At 34.8% G+C, this 26,025-nt stretch overlaps 1 protein-coding gene across 1 annotated transcript in view; it reads left to right on the top strand.

Moving 5' to 3' along the window:
* Window positions 1-26,025, top strand: part of rg (rugose) — a 728,321-nt gene that overhangs the window by 425,343 nt on the left and 276,953 nt on the right. Inside the window, exons 18-38 of the mRNA XM_068766997.1 lie at window positions 955-1,145; window positions 1,407-1,723; window positions 2,338-3,919; window positions 4,214-4,359; window positions 4,906-5,070; window positions 6,131-6,310; window positions 6,877-6,975; window positions 7,933-8,040; window positions 8,936-9,083; window positions 14,167-14,255; window positions 14,829-14,993; window positions 16,846-16,956; window positions 18,113-18,218; window positions 18,678-18,778; window positions 19,627-19,843; window positions 20,480-20,642; window positions 21,122-21,194; window positions 21,921-22,066; window positions 22,635-22,800; window positions 23,903-24,032; window positions 24,915-25,051. Of these exons, the coding sequence (XP_068623098.1) occupies window positions 955-1,145; window positions 1,407-1,723; window positions 2,338-3,919; window positions 4,214-4,359; window positions 4,906-5,070; window positions 6,131-6,310; window positions 6,877-6,975; window positions 7,933-8,040; window positions 8,936-9,083; window positions 14,167-14,255; window positions 14,829-14,993; window positions 16,846-16,956; window positions 18,113-18,218; window positions 18,678-18,778; window positions 19,627-19,843; window positions 20,480-20,642; window positions 21,122-21,194; window positions 21,921-22,066; window positions 22,635-22,800; window positions 23,903-24,032; window positions 24,915-25,051 (4,540 nt within the window). The remainder of the gene's footprint in view (window positions 1-954; window positions 1,146-1,406; window positions 1,724-2,337; window positions 3,920-4,213; window positions 4,360-4,905; window positions 5,071-6,130; window positions 6,311-6,876; window positions 6,976-7,932; window positions 8,041-8,935; window positions 9,084-14,166; window positions 14,256-14,828; window positions 14,994-16,845; window positions 16,957-18,112; window positions 18,219-18,677; window positions 18,779-19,626; window positions 19,844-20,479; window positions 20,643-21,121; window positions 21,195-21,920; window positions 22,067-22,634; window positions 22,801-23,902; window positions 24,033-24,914; window positions 25,052-26,025) is intronic.

The raw sequence follows: 26,025 nt of genomic DNA, 5'->3' as shown, positions 1-26,025 counted from the left end.
CTTCTTGTTGATATCTGAAGTGTTTGTATCTCCGATCCATAATCCTGCGTGTTACATATTTATATCTAACTCTAGAATGCTAGCCGCTTCCAACCTATTAGTAATTTAAGACAACGTGTTTAAGGGCTATTTGGTGATGATGATGGTGTGATAACTCCTAGGTCGGAACATCTAGTCTGGATACGAATTACTTGTTTTATATTTTTACATGCTCTGTGATCGAAAAGTAAGGTGAAATTGTAATTTAAAACTCCCGAACGTAAGAAGGCAGGTAATTTTTTTTCCGAGTTCAACAATATTTAATGTTTACCATGCGTCTGTTTGTCAAAAGTTGGAATATCATTTCGCTCAGCCCAAACTGTTTTGAATGATGTTTTTTGACTTGTCTATATCTTGGTTGGTGGTTCTTCGCGACTTTTTTTGTCAAAAATTCGACTGATATCGTTCCGCAATTATGAGTTCTGGCTATTCAGAAGACTCAAAAGGCCAATATGGAGGAGGCCGTTTCGACACAACGGAGGAGATGAAAACAGAATAGAAGAAGGTCTTGAAGGCTTCACCATAGAAATACTATTGCCGCTGATTTGAGGACTGGAAAAAGCGGTAGCAAAAATGCATTTTATCGGACGGGGATTACTTTGAATGGGGTGAATTTAATTTGGAAAAATAAATAAAGAATTTATGTTTTGTTAACCAACTCACCTTACTTTTCAACCACAGTATTACTTCTATCTTACCTTTGAAAAATATATATTTTTTGTTAATGTAAATAAAATGATGATTTTCGCCATAAAACATTCACTATTAAACTTAATCTCCGTCATGGATTTCCAATAGGACCGGCTGGAAGCGGTCTACAACCAAAGTCTACCAAAGACCAAAACAAGGTTATTCCTCCACATTATAATAATATATTACGGGATTATTATTCAAGTGAAGCTTTCGTATGTGCAGACGCAAGTACGACGTGATGTCTCCACACAACCTGTACACTTTGCTGGCGACACGGCTATGCGCGGCGGGGGAGGCGCTCTCTTTGCCCGTTTACAACGCGCTCTACGAACTGCTCACCGAGCACGTTGGTCAGCAGATTCTCTACACCAGCCATCCGGAGCCGCAACCGCATTTCAGACTCGAAAACCCAAGTGAGTATACTCTAAAGTTACGGACCTGTTTAAGGCCCTAAGGCCCTAAACCACGAGCTTTTTTATGTACTTACTTCATTCACCTATGATGACTGATTTTATGACTAATTATACGGCTTATGTCATTAAATAATAATGGTACAGTATCACCTATAGCTTGGAGCCTTGTACCTTTGGGATATCATTATGAAAGAGCCTAATTTAATATTAGTTTCTGTTATGTAAAAAGTCATAACTCATATATTAAATGTCCAATTCCAGTGATCCTCAAAGTTGTCGCAACGCTGATCCGACAGTCCAAGCAGACGGAGCAGCTGCTGGAAGTCAAGAAGCTGTTCCTTTCCGACATGACGCTCCTGTGCAGCAACAACCGAGAGAACAGGAGAACAGTGCTGCAGATGTCGGTGTGGCAGGAGTGGCTCGTCGCGATGGCGTACATACACCCAAAGAATGCAGAAGAACAGAAGATATCGGATATGGTTTATTCGCTCTTCAGGATGCTGCTTCATCATGCGATCAAACATGAGTACGGAGGGTGGAGGGTCTGGGTAGATACTCTGGCGATAGTTCACTCTAAGGTGAGATATGTTTGATTGTGTTAGTAATTTCTTCTGCGAAAGCCTTTTAAATGGATTTCGCCGTAGTGTTCACTTTTGTAGTCAAATAAGTTTGTAAATTCTAGTTCATTTTCATCATCATTGAGCCGTAAGACATCCACTACAGGGACGTCATATCTCTACATTCTTGTAAAAGTCTGCACTAGTGATTTCTTCTTGGTCTAAGCTGAGTGAACTAGTCAACGTGTTTAGATTCTATCTCATTTTATGACTTTTTGTATTGAATAATTTTGCACGACTCGTATAGATCTTTTTAGTTATATGGTAAAATTAATATAATGTGTAATCCTTCCTAACCTTTATCTTTGACGAATTAAATTACACCATTTTTATTATATTGTAAACAGTTTTAACAATATATAAACAACACTATAATGCATTTAAACTTAAGGTTATTGCTCGCAGTACACGAGCCATTATTTTTAAGATACCACATGTTCTACACGGTTTAACTACACATAATATTACTTTTTGTTCGTGTAGTACTGTGGTAGTTATTAATTTGCGTTATGTTGCCGCCGAAGTTGATTCTACTTGTTGAAGTTGATATTAAATGTGAACTGTTTCGTTTACAGGTTTCCTATGAAGAGTTTAAACTTCAATTCGCTCAAATGTACGAACATTACGAGCAACGCCGCGCTGACAACATCACTGACCCCGCCGAGAGGCAACAACGACCGATATCCACAATTTCCGGCTGGGACAGACACACGGATGGACCCACGATGACTCGAGTGCTGCCAGATACCGACGAAAGTGTAGACGACTCGCCCGCGACGATAAGGAAACAAAGCGTGCTTAATCACGGAGCTCAAACAGAAATCGGCAAAGGCCTGTCTCTTCGGGAAGTCGAAGGTTGCAACTGTAGTAAACTTAAACCTAATGCCAGTGACAAGTGTGAAGAAGATTCCCGGACTACGTATAGTGAAGTGTGTAAAGTGCATAGTCCTGTTAAACAAAGTGCGAACGAGGCAGGTAATGAAGATGGTTGTGATAGCGTAAACAACGAAACCGAACATGCTGTAGATGAGAACGATCAACTGGATGACGAGAAACTACTCAGCCCTGATAGCGAATTGGTGCAGTCGATCATAGATAATAAACTGTTGGAAAGCTCCGAATCCGGAATCGGAATAATCGACTCCACAAAGACTGATAAACCCATTAGCCGACAAGGCAGCTTAGACTACATTCCTGTAAGGGACGTAGGAGACAATTTATCAAAAGATGATAACACAGACAAGAGCGAAGGCATACCTTCAAGCTTATCAGCAAGCGAAACAGCAAGCCCGGAAAAAGTACCAGACTTGAACATTACACATGAAAGAGAATCTGAATTGTCTGATCCTTCCGAGTTATATTTAACTCCGAGCGAAGCTACGAGTCCCAGAAAAGTACAAGAGAAGACTGAGGCTATTATTGAAGATGAAGGAACCGGAGATGACCCAAAACATATTGCTATTAATATTGTTAATGACGTATTATCAATTGCTCTCGAGACTGTCAAACTAAAAGCGGATGATGATACAGATTCCGGAGCGATATCTGGTGGTCAACATTCTGAAGGAAATACCCCTAATGGTCGTGATGATTTTGAACATGATATGGAAGAAATGCTTGATCAGAAGCAAACTGTCGAAACCATTGCCAATGAACTTGTGATGGACTTGATATCAACAGTGGTAGCTAAAAGTGAAGGCGAAGAGATGCAGGAGCAAAGTGACAGTCCTCCGAGAGTTATGTCTCCTGAACTACCAGATGAAGGAAACGTTCTACCTCTAGACGGGGACTTTATTGTTAGCAACGAAGAATCTAGTAATGATATTTTAGCAAGTAACGTCGCCGAAGAAAATGCTAAAAATGAAAGTCATAGAGCTGATAGTGAATCAAATGAAGAAGAAAAAACTCCAGAAATCCCGCCCATATCGACGATAAGTGAAAATATTTCGCTCGCTAACAAGAAGGAACAGGAGAACGAAGAAGAAAGATGTCGTGATAATGAAAGAGATAAAAGACGAGTAAGTCTTCCCGGCGATAGTGAGATGAAACAAGAGAGCGGTAAAGGAGAGAGTGCGTCGCAGGGGACTAATACGTCGACATCGCCTAAGAGGCCTCGTAGTGCTTCAACGAGCACTCAAGTAGACTCAAATCATTTCGGTAAGTATTCTAGATTCCATCAAGGTAGTATTGTTTAATTTTTCAATAAATTACATAATGAAACCTCGACTTACATAATATGAATACTTTTTAGAGCTACAGATGAAGTGCACATGAAGCCATTTGAATCGATAACACATTTGAAATTCTAAAACCGTGAAATACTTTAAAAAGTAAAGCAAGATTTTAAATTAAATTTTTGATTTAATCTATATATAGGCTTTATTATATCAATAACAGTTTTCTATTACTTTATTGTCTCAGTCGTGTAATTTACCTTTTATTATATTACAGAGACTAAGAGACCGACAAAGTGCAACCGACCAATGTTCTCGCCCGGACCAACAAGACCACCGTTCCGCATTCCGGAGTTCCGCTGGTCTTATATTCACCAGCGACTTCTCTCTGATGTTCTTTTCTCGCTCGAAACCGATATACAGGTAAGATGTTTCCTGAAATTATTATCTCTCTCCTTGACTAAAAAAATTTCAGTCACTCCTTTTACAGGAAAATGAACCACTTAATTTTTTTTAAAAATTGTTGTACAATACATTAACCAAGTTTCTATTGGAAATCTAACAGGTAGAGGTCTATATCCAGCAGTGGATGTCCTGTGTCTGAAACAATGATAATTTACGATCCAAAAATTTCGATTTATTCATGGATTGGAAGTGGAGGATCATGAATTGATCATACACGTCCTATTAGAAATTTACGGGGAAGGGCTATATCCAGCAGTGGAATGAACCTGAAGCTATGGCTGAAATGTTTATGATAAATAATAAATTAATTCTGATTTGTTGGAAAGAACAGACTCACAATTTATTGATGTTTATGAATTTCGTATGAACATGTATGATTGAGTCATACACTTTCATACATCAGATTTTTTATGTCTCACTAAGCCTTATAATTTAATCTTCAACAACTATTTTATCTCTAGTTTATTATAAAGGTTTATCATCATGAGAATCTTGTCTTTGCAGGTGTGGCGTAGTCACTCCACAAAGTCGGTAATAGACTTTGTGAACAGCAGCGAGAATGCAATCTTCGTGGTGAACACCGTCCATCTCATAAGCCAGCTCGCTGATAATCTCATTATCGCTTGCGGCGGTCTACTGCCTTTGCTTGCATCAGCCACTTCTCCTAATGTAAGTAAAAAGTTATTTATTTTAAATCTCTATCATAAATCTCTTTGATTTGTGCAAATTCCAGTAACACAAAAAATACAAATGTGCTTATACCAAATTAAATACTGAACTGCGACTTACAACTATAGATATAAATATATCGGTAGCTTGAACATATCGTGTAAATACAATGACGTTTACAGTATTATTCGCATTAAAAAATTCTACTAAGGCAGTTATATTTGTATCAAACTGTGCATTTCTATGTATAATATGAAGTGCGAAATAGTATGAATAAAAAAAAATAATAATCCCAAAAAAATTATTTATTAATTCATTTGCTAAAAATTAATATTTTATAAATGACTAAAAATCTAATTTATATAAAATTTACTTATATTACTCTATTATATAATTAAACAATTACCTATACTTCAAAACGCTAAATTCTTCATTTGTCTGGATGTACCCCGGATCAATGAAGAATTTATAGGAAAAGTATTTATTTTAATGCATAAATAATAAAGTTCCATAAGATGACTTAAACTTCCGTTTCTAAGTTTTAAATCTTAAATTAAAATTATATTATTAAATAAACCTTTTTATAGCATTCAAGAGTGGGACCTGGTTTGTTGACTCGTTTGCATAATTGATATTATAGTGTACATGAAAAATTGTTAAATTTTTTTTTAGTATCACCGTTCCAAGCCAGCAGTAGCTTAGCTTATAATGTTAAAATAATCGATGATTTAAATGCTCATTTTAATGCCTACTTGAATAAAGATGTTTTGAATTTAAGTTTGCTATGAAGCAACAATTTGATCATTGGAACAATAGTATATCCATACATATTATGTATGGGATACTCCTTAAATATGTTGCCGTAAAAATCGGGGTTTTGTTATGTACTCTGAATGAATTTCATTTTCGTCATCATTTTAGTCGTAAGTCCACTGCTGGGCATGGGACTAATAAATTTACTGGAGCAAAACTATTTGAAATTTAAATTACTCTTGCCTTTTCTAGCGAAGAGATATGTTAAAGAACTTTGTTTTAAATATACCTGTAATATCTCTTTTAGAATGAGTTGGATGTGATCGAGCCGACGCAGGGCATGCCGGTGGAGGTGGCTGTGACTTTCCTTCAGCGGTTGGTGAGCATGGCGGACGTGTTGATCTTCGCAAGCGCGTTGAACTTCGCTGAACTGGAAGCAGAGAAGAATATGTCCAGCGGCGGCATACTGAGGCAGTGTTTGCGACTGGTAAGATTATTTCACATATCTCTTTCTCTCCCTCCGAACATTAGAGAATTTTCAATTTATTTTCTCCTATTATTATTTTACATATTTCAATAATTTATTGTGTTAATATAGTAGAAATAAACTTTCATATAACGTAGATTTCTTGATCTATTTAGACCTTTCACTTAGGTGTGGTTTTATAACTAAATATTTCTTGATCCATATTGCTTAACTTTCGTAGGTAGGATAATTTTAAATGCTTTCTCTAGACATACGTAACTTCATATGTCAATAGTACTCTATATTATAGTTCGTAGAAATTAAAATTAAGTAAAATTAGATTCCATTGTTGACGTATTTATTCCGTCTATTATTAAAGAGTACTTAATATTTTTATGGTCGTAGCAAACTTAATTTATTTGTAGCAGACGTAGCATAATACTGATGCTACGAAAGTGCTACAGGAGTAATTAAACGTAGCATGTTATATAACAGAGCTACGGGATTCGTAGCGCGTAGCGTTTCGAGCGTGTATGGAATACGCTCGTAGTAGTGTTCGTAGCTTGTAGCAAGTAGCGTGTGCGCAGGTGTGTACGTGTGCTGTACGCAACTGTCTGGAGTGCAAAGAGAGGCAGCGGTGTGCGGCCGCCCGCGCTGCCAGGGCTTCGGACTCTCCAGCACCTAAGGTAAGCTTCGCTCTTACTGAGAACTTTGTAAAATGTCTTCTAAATTCACAATAATATACTTAAAAAACGACCACCATTATTTTAATACAAGATCTTGTTTAAATAAAGTTGACTCAATCTTTTAGGAACATCGTTTATGCTTATATAATAAAACACATGAAATATGTATGTTTGCTTATTCCAAACGTTCACGGTCGTCACCATAATTATGTTAGCTTATATCTAAACGTTAAATTAAAACAGAAAGGCAATATTAAATAAAAATAAAATAGAACGTGAATAATCTATGTTAATTATTGCCATGGTTTTATACCTTCGTTTCGAAGAAGATGTTTAAGCATTTTATCTTTAAACTATCCAACATCTACGCTAATGTTTTGGATCAGTAACTTAGACTACGTTCTATAGCACAATAATAAACGTCTAAAAGAATTTGCGTATGTGAATGCGAGGAATGGATATCACTTGAAAAATGCATAAACTTAGAAATAGATAGTATTACGTGTAATATTATAAGAGAGATTATCTTTAATAATTGTTTTACTTAACCGAAAAATAAGGTTAATTTATTGATCTTTTAAACAAATTTAGTTTATAATTTTATAATAAAAAGTGTCAACTTTTATTATATATACTGTTTGATGTGAGTTATTAATATTTTTCTTATAATTAAGTAGATAATCCGTAGAATATCAAAAGCATGTTATTAAAAACCTTTAGTATTATTTTAGATTTGACTAGAAGTACCTTAAAATCGTATTTAATGTAAATAGAAATTAAAACCTGTTTGTATATTTTAAGACTAACTGACTAAATTTGACGTAATATTCATATAGGTTATTACTGTAGTGTAAAATATTCCTTGAAACTATATTTTCTAGGATTTAATATGGATTGTAGTTGGTAGGCAGGTTCGACCTATTTTATTTGACAAATGTGCTTATAACGCATCTTCAGAGCGTGGTGGCGAGCTTGGCTGATGCTTCAAGCCCCGTAAAGGACCCTGATCGTCTCTTGCAAGATATGGACGTGAACCGACTTCGTGCGGTTATCTACAGAGATGTGGTAAGTATATAATAATAAGCGGATATAATATGAATTTCTTCTTTACAGCTGCTAGACGCTCACTGCAAGAGATAGGCCTTCCCCTGTTCTTGCGCTGTTTGTTTCCAACAAGTTCCCTTACCTGTAGGGTAACCTTTACTATGTCTTCAGTCCACTTAGGCTGTAGACACGCCACGTTCACAATTTCGTGGTCGCCACTGGATAACCTTTCGGATCCTATGGCTATCACATAAAACTGATAAATAATTAATTTTTGTACGAATAGAAATAGCTTAACTGGCACATATTTAAGTTCTGTAATTGCTCACTGTGAATTCATTTTCTATGTCAAAAATTCTAAGTTAGTGAAGTTTTAGTAAATATAATTTATTAAAACTATAAATAATTATCTATAAATAAATATAAAGCCTCTATCATTTCCTTCTGACATTTATTATCTATAAATACCTATAAATGTAAAGCTTCAAACTCTTGACTGGCTTTATCAATTTGGCTATACCGTTACCGGTCGGAAAAAAATAAATAATACATTGTAATACCCTAATTTTCATCTTCATCATCGTATCAGCCGATAGATGCCCACTGCATAGGCCTTCCTTGTGACAACCGGTTTTGCAATGCTCAAATCCAGCGACCTACATTTATTTCAATTATAATTAATTTCAAAAAGTGTTTTCTGTGTATTAAACGCTTGGCTTTTATTAAATTTATATATCAAACATTTTTAAATTACATTTAAAAAGAGCAACTTTTGCGTTTCCAGCCGCCTCTTGTCAACACATACACATTCTGAGAAGGATTTTACTCATAATGTTAAAATAATCGAGGATTTAAAGAAGATATTGATAAGGTTTTTTAAAATTAAATTGCTTATAATAACTGCTGGTATTTGCAGGAGGAAACGAAACAGGCACAATTCCTGTCGCTGGCGATCGTGTACTTTATATCCGTGCTGATGGTGTCGAAGTACCGTGACATCTTGGAGCCACCTGCGCACGCGCAGCCCGATTGCGCGCGACGAACCCACCACCACGACCACCACGGTACACATCTGCACCAACACTAATCGCAATATCACGGGATTTTTGATTTTCTAAAAATTGGTCGTTGTTATGCTAACAATGTCCAACCCTTGAAGTTATTAAAATAAGACAGAGAAACCCAAATAGTTTGTTTTTAAACTCACTAAAAATTAGAATCATCTGGTCATCGATTAACCATATACTAGACTCGACGGTATTATTATATAATAATGGTATATTTTATTATACATGCAAGTAGAATGTTGTATACGTAAAATGGAAGCTATATAATGTACAAAGGATAATGATGTACCTATTAATACAATACTTATTACCGTTAATAAAATTTATTATGATGTATTTAGGAGTAGAAAACATTAGAAGTAGACATAGGTTCTCTATCCCAAATTAAAGAAAGACCTCCGTCAGGTAAACCGCGTGTTTGTTCCATACGTAACGCCTTTATGGAATGTTTGTATTGCCAAAGATAAATGTATATTTATATATCTTCAGGAGTAATATCGCGATGAGTTCCTTCAGTCGTATGAGTTATATTTCAGACATTAGTTACTGGCAAATAGCGAACAACAATGTAGGTTGAGTAGAGTTACGCGAATAATAATAGAAAACTTTTAATAACTTTAAGGTTGCTAAATGCCATTTACTTGCATAATAAATGGCGCGAACACAATTAAGAAAAAAAAATTCTGAATAGATATCATTGAAAAGTGTAAAATAGTATATCATTGTAACAGCATGTCTCAATGCTGCCTATTTATAGCATTTATTAAAATAAATAGATAATAGTAGTAATGTAAATAGTAAATTAGACAACAGTAGTTTAAAAAATGAAATATAAGTTAAGAGGATAGAAAAAATATTATGAAACTGGTCATTAAATAGTAAGTTAAGGTAAACAAAAAATATATTGACTTAAAAGATCATGTATATCAATATAAAAGGTCTCTTCCAATTGGTGGCAGAGGATCGCAGGTGTAAAAAAAGTTATGTAGGATCAAGTTTGGAAGCTAATGTACATATACCAAACATTACCAACATATAAAAGAAATAAAAGCTAGTAGATTGGGGAAAAAGAAAATTAAATATTTAAGTATCGTATAAAAAAAAATTACAGAGATCCATGTCGCAAGTTCCAACGATATGATGATTTTTGATTTTTCTTGCTCGACTTACTCTACGATGTAAGATCCTCCAACTTTGTCAATATTACTGATTCCTGTATTTTTTTCTAAATAACCCTTAGCTATCTCATCATACATGTTTTAAATCCAATGTATGGTCCTACAATCTCAATATTACTGTTTCCTGTATGTCTTTTCCTATATAACCCTTTTTTTCTCTATCATCATACCAAACGCGTTTTAAATGCGATGTATCCTTTGTAGAATAGCCACTCGTCTTTTGAATAAGCTTGTTTATCGATTTCTCCGATAATTATTAAATGGGTTGGATCTTGTTAGCATAACTACATCCAAATAGTTATCAATACATAACGATACAATCTATAGCGATATAAATTTTTGATCACAGGATAATTCTGATGTCGACTTTAACAATTTGAGTTACTGAAAAGGACATAAACACTTGTTAGTATCACCAGTAGTGAAAATTCATAATATTTACGTTTAACTAATATTGTTGTGAGCAGACTCTGATGGAAGAAATATTGCATCAAGCCAAATTATAAAGACAAAATATTATTATGTGTATATTTAAGAATTTGAAATATATTTAGATTCAAAAGTTTCTAGAAAGTTATTAGATTGTTTTGTCGGCAACAATTATAAATTATGACCAAAAATAAGTTTTTATTAATTTATTTTAATATGCGAAACAGTATCAAGTGTTGTACGACAAAAAAATAGCTGATTCACTAGTTTTAATTAATAAAATTCAATAAATCATTGTTCTTCGTTCGATCGTTCAATACATTTATTCTCTTGTGACGTAATGTCATTTTTGATTATCAAATACAGTTTTATTTTTAATTTCATCTTTTCACGATACATCATCATTCATCTAGAAAAGTAGCAGAGTTATGGATTGTTTAATTATTATATTTTTCATATAAATATACTTAAAATGTATTTATTGATAAACAAATCATAAATTTTAATATGTTAATTCTATGAAAGCGTAATTTACGCTAAATACGAAATCATTATTGTTTTGCTTATTATATGACGCTTTATCGCACAAATTTATCAAAATAACATTTTTATCTCGTTTCATACATTTACCACGAATTTCAACGAGTATATACACATTGAATTTATTTTACATATTGTCTCGGCCAAATATTTCATATTATAACAGTGAATAAAATTGGGAGTTGCTTAATATAGTTTAGAGACATCAAAACTCGATGAAGATAATGAATTTGTTATCTTTTACTAGTGTATTTGTGTTATTATAGCAAGGCCGCGACAATAGGTACCTGTGCTGAGAACAATCGATGGACTTTTATATGAATGTGTCATTTCTCCTCTTTTTCACGCCGCTTGATATCGTGTCACGGTTTTGGGACACCTGGTAAAATCGTCTACGTTATTTCTTCACTTACCGCACTGTTTGTTTACACTCGATATACCGACATATTGCACAACACTACTGTATAAACTCATTTACATTTTTAACATTATATTGTTAACTTGCTACATGTGTGGTCGTGAAATGCTTTTCTATAAAAACATATTGTTTCTGCTATAAAAATGCTAACACAACACCTTTATATATTTAATATCTTTATTTACAACTGCTTCAATTATCTGATAACTTACACAAAACGAAATACATTTACATTAATTGTTCAAAATCTATTTTAATTTCTCTGTTATATTTTCGATGTTTTTTTCTCATCATCTTACGTTGACGATTCAATTGTCGAATCGCATTTATATATGTTTGTCAAACATACAAAAATTTCATACATATACATTTTATCTTATAAACTACTTTTCATTTATAAACATACACTATTATTTTTTTCTTGTCTTATTACTTACATTTACACTTCTCTGTCAAATCTAATGAATAACATTTTATATTCTTTCCATACACACAAATTTAACGTCATACATTAATATCACTTATTTAAAACTTCATGTGTTTTTCCTAAATAATCCTTTTTCTATATCAACCATACATGTTCTAAATCCGATATATGGTCCTGCAACCTCGTCAACATTAATTCATATGTGTTTTTTCTATATAATCCTTTTTGCCCCCCTATCACTGATCCACACATTTTTTAAATTCTATGTATGGTTCTACAACTTTGTCAATATTACTTCCTTTATGTATTTTTCTTATATAACCCTTTTGCCTCTCCTATTACGGTTCCATACAAATCCTAAATCCGTGTATGGTCTTGCAATCTTGTCAATGATATTTCTTCCTATGTATTTTTTTCTATATAATCCTTTTCGCACCCTTATAACCTTTCCATACATATCCTAAATCCGTGTATGGTCTTGCAATCTTGTCAATATTACTTCCTCTGTATTATTCCTACATAATCCTTTTTGCCCCTTATAACCTTTCCATACATGTCCTAAATGCGTGTATTGTCTTGCAATCTTGTCAATATTAATTCTTCCTACGTATTTTCTCTACATTATCCTTTTCACGCCTTATAACCCTTCCATACATGTTCTAAATTCGTTGTATGGTCGTCTAACCTTGTCGTACCGGGATCGGTTGGTACTTTTGTATGGGCGGGAGCAGCAGGCGGGTCGCGGCCGCTGTTCCCGCAGTGGTCGCACCACGTGTACCCTCAGTTCCTGCCGGGTGGGCACCCCGCGCACGCCGTGCACGCGCACCGTCACCCGCACGCGCACAAGCAGTGCGCGCACAGCACGCACGCGCACGCACGCATCTCTAGCTACCGCGCGCACGCGGGTACGCGGAACGCACGCGTCTTGCATCGCATACCTACCGATCTAGATAGATGAGATTCTCTTTTTACTGACTAAAACCTTACCTAACCTAACCTAAAATTAATCTAGTTTTGTATAAATACAACTAAAAGCGTCGTTGTATTTGCAGATAAAACTTTAAAAAGTGACTTTTGTAAGTTTTTAGCTCTTCAATGATGTTTAGTAAATAGGAACATCTTCCTTTTACGAACTACACGAATAGAGATATATCTGTATAACAGAGTATCGAGCGTAAATGGGTTTTTTCACATGGTTTTGAATACATAAATGATGTATATAAAATTTAACATCAGTTTTAAAAAGCTTTTCATTGTAGATGTATGTATATATATTTATGTCTTGAGCATTGCTGTTTGTTTGTTGGTATTTACAACTTCAACGGATTGGTGGCTGGGCTAATGGTGCTTAGTTTAGAAACTTTTAACAGTAACTAAGCTCTTTAGGAACCTCTAACGGATTCATCTGAACCGAACGTCGACTATAATACGTACTATAGAAGCACAAAGCAAAATTGTAGTCCAAAAAATGACTGAGTTTTTTGTGGACTCTTTTCAGATCAGGATGCGTTTGGAACCTTCGTAGCGTATTTTAATTTGAAAGACTTTAAGGAAGGTTTTTTTTAAGATCGGTCGGCTATGCGATGCGAACGCTCTACATTCGATGTGGTCGATGTAGCGGCTGCTGTTTTGTCTTCGAGACACTTGACCCTTGACCCGTGACCCGTAACCCGTACTCCTAACTATACAAGACAAAACAGTGTTGTACCGTCACCGCTTGAGCACCGCCATATGTTCAGTTCTTATTTTATTTTGCAACATCATTACCATCGTAGTGTAGATGCAGTGATATTTTCATTTTGTTTTTTGTTTCTTTTTTTCGACACTAGACAAATTAGATTAGGTAATAAGAATATTGGAATTTATTGTTGCTAATTAACGCTATTGTAATATCACAGATTAATATTTTTATTGAATCTGTGATTATAAGTGGAAACGCTTATTGGTTTGCATTTGAATTTAAACCCTTCGCTTTAAGAGAGAACATCCGGATTTAGTGATTCCTTAAAGTCCCCGCTTGTTAAGAGCTTTGTCGTGCGCGAGGCTTTACCGAGGTCCGGATATTAAGTGACCCTGTTTTTTCCTTAGACCACAACGGCGACGACGTGGAATACGCAATGATTGTTGTAGACGAGAATAATTCTACGATGAACGATTTGGATTCTCCTTCGATGAAGGTAAGGTTTGCACATTTTAAACTGTATTGTATTATGTTGTAAGTCCCAATTTCCCTTGGCATGTGTAATTCAATGTGATTCTATTAAAACTCCATTTGGGATTCTTTGTAATTTATACAAGTGTACTTTTCATGTATCGCGTAGTACATCGACATATATTTTTAAATTTTACCCCATTAACATTACCCCGTTAACTTTTAGACATTTTTATATCCATATAAGATCAACAGCATAATTTAATATTTGTAGTTCGTGTAGTGAGAAAAAACTTCAAAAAACGGCATGCATTCTTGTACATGTTATGGTAATCGATTTCCTATTTCCTCCATTAGCTTAGCGTTTGTACCTATTAGCATAGAAGTACTCTTCGTGGTCCAACCGTGTTTATTGCATGCGTCTATGAGTATAGTAAATAGGTTGTTACTGTATAATTGGACATTTATTTTGCTGTTTTATTCATTGTTAGTTTTGTTGTCGCTCTGGGCGTTTTGTTAGTTACTGTACGCGATCTCCCGGCGCGGGGATGCTTTCATATAATTTGTTTTGTTTTGCCAACGCGTTAAAACGTTCAAGGATGAGAAGGAAGAGGGCGTGGCGAGAATAGAAACGAGCACTGACGAAGCAAAGCCGAATTCGGAAAAGCCGAAGCAGAGTGAGTCCGACGAACCGCCCGCTTTGGAAAAGGAGGAACCTCTATTCAAGTCCAGCCTTCACGTCAAAGTTCGGCCCAAACCAAAGGTTAGTTTCCCGGACTTGTGGAGCATCGGCGATCTCTATTAGCGACTCTATCTTCTATCTTGCGGTGGTTGGTGGCCTTCTCGGTTCATTTCTTTACACTAAACTAGTCATTGGAACGAAGTCTCTTATTGTTAATTCAATGTACTTTGTGCTAGTTTAACCTAAAACTTGTGTGTTTAGATTTTTATAGTGATGTAGTATATACTAAATAGATTTCTTAGACTTCGTCCTGATGCTCACAGTGATATCTGAATATCTAGATTTGAAATCTATTCTGTGCTATGTTCTCTATATAAAATTAACTAATGTGATATCTATTTATGTACTAAACGGATGTTATTGTCCTGTTGCAAGACAACAAGCTCAAGGTCCAAAACCTTGTCCGGGATCACGGTTTCTGTTGTCAATCTGGTTTGTACGATTTTAATTAAAGGCACCGAGTTTTAGTGTGAACACGTTGTATTCTGGGTGCCTGGTATTTGCTGATGATTTTGGCATCTAAAGACAGTATCAATATTTATTTATTCGACTTTATGACATTATTTGAAATGAAATATGTACAATTATTTAATAAAATAACGTCTAACACTTCCAAAATCGTCATATTCCTCTACGCCCCAGTTGAGCTCATAAAGCAGACGAAACACGAGCTTATCACAGCGGCGAAGTTTTAGTTTACAATCGATTGATAACACGTCAGAACTATGTTACAGCTAATCTCACTATATTAACATATGATATAACATATGCGTTATATGCTATACAGCACTTAGCACTATACAAGAACGCTATTTAACTAAGATAGAGCTATAAGTTAATCGTATCTATATAGAATGCTATATAGCAACAATAATTTCTGTGTGTGAAAAATATTAATTATTTATTTAGAATAATTTAAATGTGAAATATAGCTTAATACTGGTTTGTGTTTAGTGTATTAAAACTTTTTTTGTTAACAAACCTCCTTTAGATTTTAAAACGTGTTTAAATAGTATAAAAAAATATAATTTTTAAGTTTTTTTTTTAAATTTTGATGAGGATATTTAGTCATACAGTCTTTACAAAAATATAGTTGAAAAAAAAACGAATAGATTTTTTTTCTTTTTTTTTAAATATGGACTCTAGTCGGTATACGTACGGCGGTTATGAGTTTTTTTTTTAATTTTGATGAGGATATTTAGTCATACAGTCTTTGCATAAGTATAGTTGAAAAAACGAATAGATTTTTTTTTTCAAATATGGACTAAGTCGGTTTACGTGCGGCGGTTATTTGGAACGTGCTAAGTAGTTAGCTGAAGGGTTTTGAATAAAGTTATCGCTGGCACTTGTGTGTGTGCATGGCGTGAGCTTGGCTTGCTTTTAACACGATGTTTCACCTTACTATTTGCATGTACTCAATCCTTACATTGCTTATATGTACTTATTTTATTTAACTTTGCTTAAACACCCCACTTAATTGATACTGTTTATGAATTAAGTTTTTTTTTTATTTATACAGGATGATTGGTTTAGTTTTTATAATCTTTAAAGGTATGCCATGGTATACCATATTAATCAAAATTCAAGGATTTCAGAAACAATTAAATGTAATGATAATATAGTGACAAAACCATTTACAAATTTCTGATTTCTATGTTTTAAATTATTGTTTACAATCTGTTTATTTAGATTTTACACTGCCATAAGTTGTTAGCATTTTTATTCCAATAATTACATTATGAGAGATGATTGTAAATAAATGTCAAAGCTTTGAAACTTTTTACAGATAACCAATCAACCTGTTTTTAAAATAAAAATGTTGTTTTAAATTTCACTCGATTAGTTATAATGAACTTTATGGTCGTATCGACAGAGTGTTGATTCCATTGAAGACGCTGGTTCTTTTCATCTGAACTCAACGGAGACGACTAACAATGATCCGGAGACTTCCAGCGAAATGGCCATGGACGATAATAAACATCCGGTAAGAATTTATTTCTTGTAATGTATTATATGTAATAACAAATTCACACATCTCACGTAAACATATTTTTAATACATTTCCCAATATTACACTCTGACAGATGAACTTATTAAAGTTGTTGAATGATGCTTTGGTTTGACATGTCTTGTTGCAAATTTATGGGGAGATCTGTATACAGCAGTAGACTTATTATAGCTGGATATAGGTTTCTACCTACTTAACCTGGTAATAATTTTTTCCAAAAATGAAATGGAAAAAATAATTAAATTTCTAGACTTGTTTACCAATCGGTAAAGACAGAAGTAGATGAAGATTAAACGATATCAAAATTCACTGCTAACAGCAGAAGTTCAACTGATAAATATTTATGCTTCCAAAATTCGTTCGAAACCTATAGACGCGAAAAATTATCGAATTCGTCCAATAATAACTGTCATTGTTAATAATCAAATCTGAATTAACAATATATAACAGTGTGACAATTATTGCAATGATTAAGCTTGGAAACAAATTGTTTTATTACTCTATTAAGGATGTTTTAAAATAAATATTTGTCCTGGTTTTTGTGGGTACGCCACAGATTAGGGCGTACGAATAGGAAATTTATCTTGAAATAAAAAACACAGCATCTGAAAGGCGATGTTTAAAAAAAAAATTTATATATTTATTACAATCTACTAGCCAAAATAAAAATATTTGTTTCTATGAACATTGAATTTTTTTGCTCTCTACTAGAAGTTAGTAATATTTATTTAGCTGAAGTTAGCATCTCAGTTTCACACATCTGATATAAATGACTAAGCTAACGAATAAATAATATAAATAATAATAAAATATCTAATAAAAATAGTTATAATTCGCTGCAAGATTAAATCAGATATGAGAAGCTCTGAACCAAACCTAAGTCACGGGTGTAGCTCAAAGAATTGTTCGTGCGAAATGGCAACGGACAAAGCACATAATTCGCGCCGATGGTCGTTAGGGCCGAAAGGCTTTCGAGTGGCGAACACGAGTCAGTACACTCGATGTGGGTAGGCTTTCCATTAAGTAGATCGACGATATATTGAAGGTGGCGGGAAGACGCTGCATGCGAAAAACAAGTTATCGTGACGTCATCGTCTGACATGAATAATTACAACAATTTATCTAATTAAAGGTTAGCAACGACGAGTCGTGGACGGATGTGAATCTCAACGAAGAAGGAGAACGTGGGCCCGCGACCATCACCGGCAGGCGAGACCATGAACCCAACATACAAGAAGGTCTGTTACCCCTAAACAAAGTTTAAAAAAAAATTTAGAAACAAAGTGCTAAATTTGAAACGGAGTACACTTATACAAACTCATTTGTATTATCTAATAGATTCAGGCGTTACCTTGCGGAAGTCCATTCTAACTAAGAAAGGGACTAATATATAGCTACTTCCGCTATGCAGCAGTAGTCGTGCAACGAAGTGCACTGCCCACCGGCCCAAATATATGCGATATTTCATCAAAGGAATATCAGATACGGGCACGGTCGGTATCTCATCTCCGACCGCTATTTGCGTATATATAAGAAATATATTTTTAATCTGTAACCGTAGTGAAAAAGTTTAATGGATTTTTTAAAAGTAACAGATATAAACGGATTTAAATAGATATCCTATACCTTAGATGATCTTTGGGATCTAAGCAGTACAATATTAAAATATTTCATTATTATTTTATTTTATTTTGCAGAAATCGAGAAGCAGATTCAAATGAGAAACGCCGAGCACCATCATTTGCAGCAAAGGCATCAAAGCAGGACCCTGCAAGCTTCGCAACGACACTTACATCCGGTAAGACTAGATGTAATATGTAATTAGAATTTTTACGAACATCACCGATTATTCACGAAACTTCGCGAACACTATATTGAAATGCCCTGAACACCATTAGTATTTGCGGTAAGAAATAAAACCTAGCGCAATGTGCCGATTGTCCCTTCTTTGTCGCCCTGACAGGTCACAGATTAGTAACTCTCCGTCTTCTTCGAGACACCTTCTTAAATGTAAGTTGACGTACGATGACAATGATGTGAGGATCCAATAGAGACATCTTCATTTTTTGTATTAATGGCATCTATGTTCCACAGACATTGGCGTCTGTACTATTGTTTCATATTTACGTTTAAAATTTCCGATTTTTTTACTTACGCATGTTATAGTGTCTAATTAAAATGTAAGTCTCTTTATCTATTTTAACAACGCTCTAACAATGTCCAGTTTTTAATATTACGTTTCGTATCACCCTTTTTAATATCTACTCCATATATCTTCATTATTAAAAGCACCAAGTTTTTTATTTTTTTATGGCACCCGAGTTTGATATTCCTTCGTGATTTTTTCACTTTCTTTTTCTTTTATTTCTGTAATCTTCTATAATAGACCTGTCTATGTCTTCCAGAGAAGCAAAACAAGAATAACTAACCAAATCTGTCTTCTTTTTACACTAGTTTTTACTACAAATTACTTTGTTTTGTATGTTATACAATTCTCCAACTATAAACGTTGAATAATCTCTGCACAAATGTAGTTTATACAGTTGCTAATACATTATAAGATCGGATTGAGATGAACAATGCAGCATTAATAAATCTGCAACTTAAAAGGCCGACATAATGAACTGAATGATGGAACTTGTTTAGGACAACGAGACTTTGGCGGGGCTGAGTGCTATGAGCGCCATGAGTGCGATGTCGGAGGCTGTATCCCGTGAGGCGTCACGTGAAGCCTCCCTCACGCACAAGCTGGAGACCGCGCTAGGTCCCGTCTGCCCGCTGCTCCGAGAGATCATGCTGGACTTCGCTCCCTTCCTCTCCAAGACCCTCGTCGGCAGTCACGGCCAGGAGTTGCTCATGGAAGGTAAATACGAAAAAGCTGTAAATTTTTCCTTATATATTGTTCCCTGGTTTTGTACCTCAAGATTATAAAACAAAATGAAAATCTATCATTTATAGGTTTCTCTAGGTGTATTTTTTGAATAAATACTAATTGTATCGCAAGGATGATAGGATATTTACGTATCTTTCATCCCCCAGCTGCGAGTCATGTCTACGTTTTGTTGAGTCATTTTTTCTTGAGCGTAAATATTGTTAAAATTTATAAAAATAAACAATATAATTTATAACTTTTACTAAATTATACATTCATACGTACATTATTTAGTATTATTCGTATTTTATCATTGTATATTATTGTATTCTAAGATAATATACAGATGTTTATGCGTGAAATTAAATGTTATCGATGCTCACTCAGGAAGCTAATAGTTGTCGCGAACTCTTTATATTTGTAAAGAGTAACTGTCGAGTTTCTCGCAGGCCCTTAGCAGAACTGCCTTCCGAGCCGGCGGTAGCTACCTGTAGGAACAATAATGCCGATATTTTATGTTGATTGACGATTCGAATAAAGAATATTTTGATTTTGGCTTACTTAGAGATATACTCGTAGTAATCTCTATGTATATAAGACCATTACAAAATAACATTTAACTTTCAGGTCTGCAAACATTCAAGTCCAGCACGTCCGTGGTGGAGTTGGTGATGTTGCTCTGCTCCCAGGAGTGGCAGAACTCCTTGCAGAAGCACGCCGGTCTGGCTTTCATAGAGCTTATAAACGAAGGCAGACTATTGTCTCACGCCATGAGGGATCATATCGTCAGGTACACTTCCAGTCACGAAGTTATTTTTTTAATAGCCTCCGTTTTCGAGGGCCTCTCTCTCCTGCTTTATGTAGGACGTTACAAGTTCGGATAATAATTTTTTCAGATATATTTTTATTTATATTTGTCTCCTTTCTTCCCTCATACTATCTTTCATGCTTTTTCTATTTCTTTTATGTATCATAAAATTTTTCACTTATTGAGCATTTTTTGTGGTCCCACTTGAACCTTAACTGTGTTATTTTTTTGATAAATTTCCTATTCCTTTCAATTACCTCCTTTATAGTAGTTCTGAAGTACTTTAGAAATGGTGGGCGTCGCTCATCGTCGCCTGTTACGAAGTTAGACCGGTTTACATCTTTGTATAGTAGGCTGAGATAAAATATAGCAATTCATTAATTAAAATAAATAATTGAACTTATGATAACTGATTGTATGAAGAATATGTGTTGATTATACAATTAACATTATCATTACAGGGTCGCAAATGAAGCAGAGTTCATACTGAATCGGATGAGGGCTGATGACGTTCTAAAACACGCGGATTTCGAGGTATTTTATTTAAAAAAAATCCTGTAAAACGTGAAATATATCTACATATATTTATAGTTTTTATTTATCAATATTTATACTATATTCAAAAAGAATAGATTGTAAGCGGTCTACGTTCATCGTCGAAGCCAGGTTGTTATCTACTTTGTGAAAATTCAACCGGTTCTATAGAAAATCTATTAGGGAAGACCTGTGTCCAGCTGTAGATATCGTGTGGGCGAAATGGTGATGATGATGACGATACCTTACTAATTTATATTACTTAACTGCGCACTGAGAGAACATGGCCAGAGCAATAACATCAATTTGAAACTAAATTGGAATTAAATCGAGTTTTTTAGCGTATACAATTACACACACACACACACACACACACATATATATATATAGTTAAAAATACACGAAGGAAGAGGGCATTGAGAAAAACAGCTCTCTGAGAAAGGAGAAAACTCCAAAGTAAACTTCGTTTTAATTTAACATCACAAATATTTCTCTCTCTTAAAATTCGTACAAGATAGATTTAAAATTTATTTTGTACAGTAATAATTTAATATATTGTACCTTTTCATTAAAGTCATCATAAATTGCCCCAAAAGACAGGTCTATTGAGGAAATATATTACCAGCGCCATCCATCGACGATGTTTGAAGCTACGACGTCAAGATCGCCATCTATTATCAAATATAGAAACTTCGTTAATAAAAACTTATGTATATGCTATTGCAGTGTGTGTGCGCAAGCACAAGCAATGAACGCGCGGAAGAAGAACGCACTTGTGAGCGGCTCATAGCAGCAGCGCGACGACGCGACCAGGCTTCAGCTGCTCGCCTCCTTGATAAGCTCCGCCATGCAGCTCATGCTGCTCATGACAGGTATGCATGCACAGCATAGCTGCTACCACTCCTCAATCACTCTTTATACTGCTTAATATAGGCTATATTAATAGATTAGTATTTAGTGGATTGAAGAAGTAAACCGTTGGTAGAAAACAGAAGCTTTTGGTAATTTCATTAATTCAGAAAAATGTTGGGTGTCCAGAAAAAACAGGTTTTTATGATTAAAATATCACAAACACTTGTGTCAGTTGCAATGTAAGTGTAATACCAAGTTTTTTGATAAATGTTCTATTTCAAATTCGTCAACGATTTTGATATAATACCGTTAACTTTTTGTCTTAGATAAACTCATAGGCAGAGTAGATGGAGTTTAATCATGACTGCTAGTGGTACTTGCGACGTAAAATTCAATTCACCAAGGAGAATTTAACGAAGTTAAAAAAAACGTTTCTATTTATATATATAATAAATAAATATGTAGTGGTTAATCCCTTCTTACTTTGTATATATGTAAAAATTAAGTTAGGTTTTCATACAAATTCACTTCAATAATAATTCAGTTAACTACGAAAGAAAATCTGTTATAAATGGACGCTATCTACAGTATTACGGGCACGGAGGAGGGAACTAGCGAGGGCTTTTGGAAGCTGGACTCTTGGGAGGACGACGCGCGTCGCAGGCGCAGGCTGGTACCAGATCCTCGGGGTAGACGCCGGGCTGCCACACCAGCTGCTGCAGCCATCGCACCGCCAAGGGACGCCATCTTACAGGTAAAATACTGCATTTTGATCAACACCTTTTAAATAACGTAACACTTTGGAATAAATAATAATTCTCTGCCGTCACTAAGCATCTTTGAAAATCGACTTATCGAAGTTGCTTAAAGAATGTAAAAGAAGATGCGAAACGCTCTCTAGTCTATATATGCGAAGAGTCCCCGAGAAGTACAGATAGCGGAAGGCCACCTTACATTGACCATCCGTGACTATGATTGCTCTACTTATAGAACATATAGACAGATAGTACTAAAGTCAAAGTCAAAATAGCTTTATTTTATAAGACCATTACAATCATAAAGAATTGTAAGCTTAAAATTGAGGTATACTATCTTAGTTAACTATTTTACTAAAATTTTCTGCTCTGACCTTAACCGATTGTTTTTATTCTTTTTTTAATTTTATTTATTTATACTTTTTTGTACACCATAGATCAAAACTTAAAAAAAAGAAACCATATAGAGGTACATGATGCGGTTTTATCGCTCGAGGTGATCTCTATCAGACAACCTTTGGATTGAGATGAGAGACATGACTACATACATTACTATATAAACATACATATATAAAAAACATGCTTATATAAATATTTATATATACATACACATAAATATACATACAAATCTTTTGTTGTTTTCACAAAGCCTGTTATTAGTTACTAAAACTTTCCGAACTTTGAATAAGTTTACTTTTTTATATTACTATAACATAGTTCTAAATACAATCAAGTTATGGCCTTTTGGTACATTTTTCTATATTTTTCTGCTATACCAATAAAGAAATTTATAGGACCATCATATGTTTTCTATTTAAAATACGTTAATTTTAAACTTTAAAAATTAACTTCTAAGTTAGTTGGTAAAGCGCCACCTGTCGAGAAGAACTAAAAATAAACTAAAGTAGGTTTATCTTTGATGATTGATTGTATTAACAATTTTTAACTTGAACATACTCCGAAATAGAGTAATATGCCTTTTGTCAGAGCCTATGATAAATTACTTGAATTTGTTTAAAGATATATTACACCGTCACTTGGTAATTTGTAAGTAAAAAAATCATTCACATAGTCTAATGCAGAGCTGTGATTTTTGTGCAGGCAACGGAAGAGCTGCATGCACGCATAGCGCAGGCGGCCGGAGGTGCGCAGCTCCCGGCACCAGCAGCTGACCTTCTGGATGACGCCGACGCTCTGCTGGATGAACGGGACGCTGAGCAAGAGCTCACTGGTGATTCATCTTTTTCGTTCATCCTCCACTGAGGACCTTTAATCATCATTACTGCCGTAAGACTTACACTGTTGGTCAGTCGATCCTGTATACAGCCTTCCGACAGCCTTATCAAGGTCGCCATTCTACGCTGCGCTTGTGGTCTTCTCTTTAGAACCTTAAGGCTCTAGCGACCATATTTTCTATGATTTATGTGCCCTCTACCACTTTCTCTCATTTCTTCTTCGTTGGAGAATCTTAGCTGAACAGTGTTCGAGTAAGTGGTACTTTTTTGTTATTATTCAGTGTATCCCAACTTTTCATGCCCCACCTTAGACTTTCTCATCTCTAGGTATATATTAAATCTACGTGGGACGCTGGCCCTACTTTGGGAAAAACTGACTGTATAGGCGACCAAGAGCCGATACAGGTGTGGGTAGGCCGCCCACTAGGAGGACCTACAGCATAGTCAAGGTCACAGGAAGTCGCTGGATGTCGGCAGCACAGGACCTGTTGTCGTAGCGATCTCTAGTGGGGAGGCCTATGCCTTGTAGTGGGTGTGCATCGGAAAAAAAAGTAGAAGAAGAAACGGATTTTAACACATAATTTGTTGCTACAGAAAATAGAAATATATTTAAATATTTTTATATTGAGGAGGTGTTGTAAACTTTAATCCTGAAAAAAAATTTGGCGAGCAGTTTACGTGGCAGTTTGATCTCTGGCTTTAAGGTATTAATATGTCAACTTCAAACTGAGATTGTTTAGTAGAAGTGTCGCGAAGTGTTATTTCAGAGCTGAAACTTTTCATGCGTTATAATGAAAATGAAATTATTTTGTATTCCAACGTAGGCTAATCCAACAATATTGTACCAGCTGTTTCATTCCAAACCATCCATGCTCCAGGTCCAGTGAACATCAGCACGAAAGCGCGACTTGTGGCGCCGGGGCTGGTGGCACCTGGCACAGTCTCCCTCACCTCCACGGAGCTGTATTTCGAGGTGGATGAAGAGGATCCGGAATTCAAAAAGATTGACCCTGAGGTAAGTGATTTGTATTTTCAGATTTTGAGACCATGTTTTTTTTATACTAAGTCTTCGTGTTTGCAAATCTTAGTACAAAATATCATTTCTAGATTTAAACTTTCTATATTTTTTCACCATGTGGAATTCTTCTTAAGAAATGATTTATTGATTTTAAAGTAATCTATTAGAAATCTTTTTGTTTTTAAATAACGAGTATTATAAATTTAAAAATATGAAAAATTATTTGTTATGCTAACTGATTCAAAATACAGGACGATTCGTTTAATTTGATTCGAAACCTTTTAGACCTATTGATAATCATCCTGTATAATGTGATCGCTCTAGAATATGATACATTAGTTTAATCTTTGTATTGGAATGCATTAGGTCCAGTTTCTTGAACAAAATCATAGCATAGGAAAAATTATAAATAATAATTAATTTTGATATGTAGTAATCCTATTTTTGACTTCGACTTTTCATACTATGTTATCATTACGTTATTTATTAGTTTTGAAGCCATAATATATCAAATGAGCTATACATTTATCCATCTAAGGCTTTTACATCTATAATCACCTGTATGTGTCGGATTAACTATAAAATTATGAAATTTTTGAAAATATTATCCTGTTGAAGAGTATACATGCTTGTATTTACCGCCGTACAGAGAGAAAGAGATCAAGGAGAGTAGAGTAGAGTAGAGTAGTTGCTAGAATTACCGGAGCATTGGTATCGGATTGTAGAGACTTTTGTATTGAAGGCATATCTGACATCAGTTTTAGATTAAAACTTTACGAATATTTCCTGACCTACGCAACATGAATGCCTCGTAATAATTTCAATCATTTCAGTCGTAAGACATTTACATCTAAGTAGAGGCCTCCTTCGAAACCTCCAGTAGGATTAGTTAAAAGCGATATGTATCCAGGGTTAACTGCCTATCGAGTATCATAAATTTTCCATATAGAACCAGTGTTAATGAGGAATTT

The sequence above is a fragment of the Battus philenor genome, unplaced genomic scaffold (assembly GCF_028537555.1).
Source record: "Battus philenor isolate CCGP_79_NKW_IND1 unplaced genomic scaffold, ilBatPhil1.0.hap1 SCAF_22, whole genome shotgun sequence".
Lineage (NCBI taxonomy): Eukaryota > Metazoa > Arthropoda > Insecta > Lepidoptera > Papilionidae > Battus > Battus philenor.
Note: the sequence above shows the minus strand (reverse complement) of the source record. Positions and strands in the feature narration are given on the sequence as shown.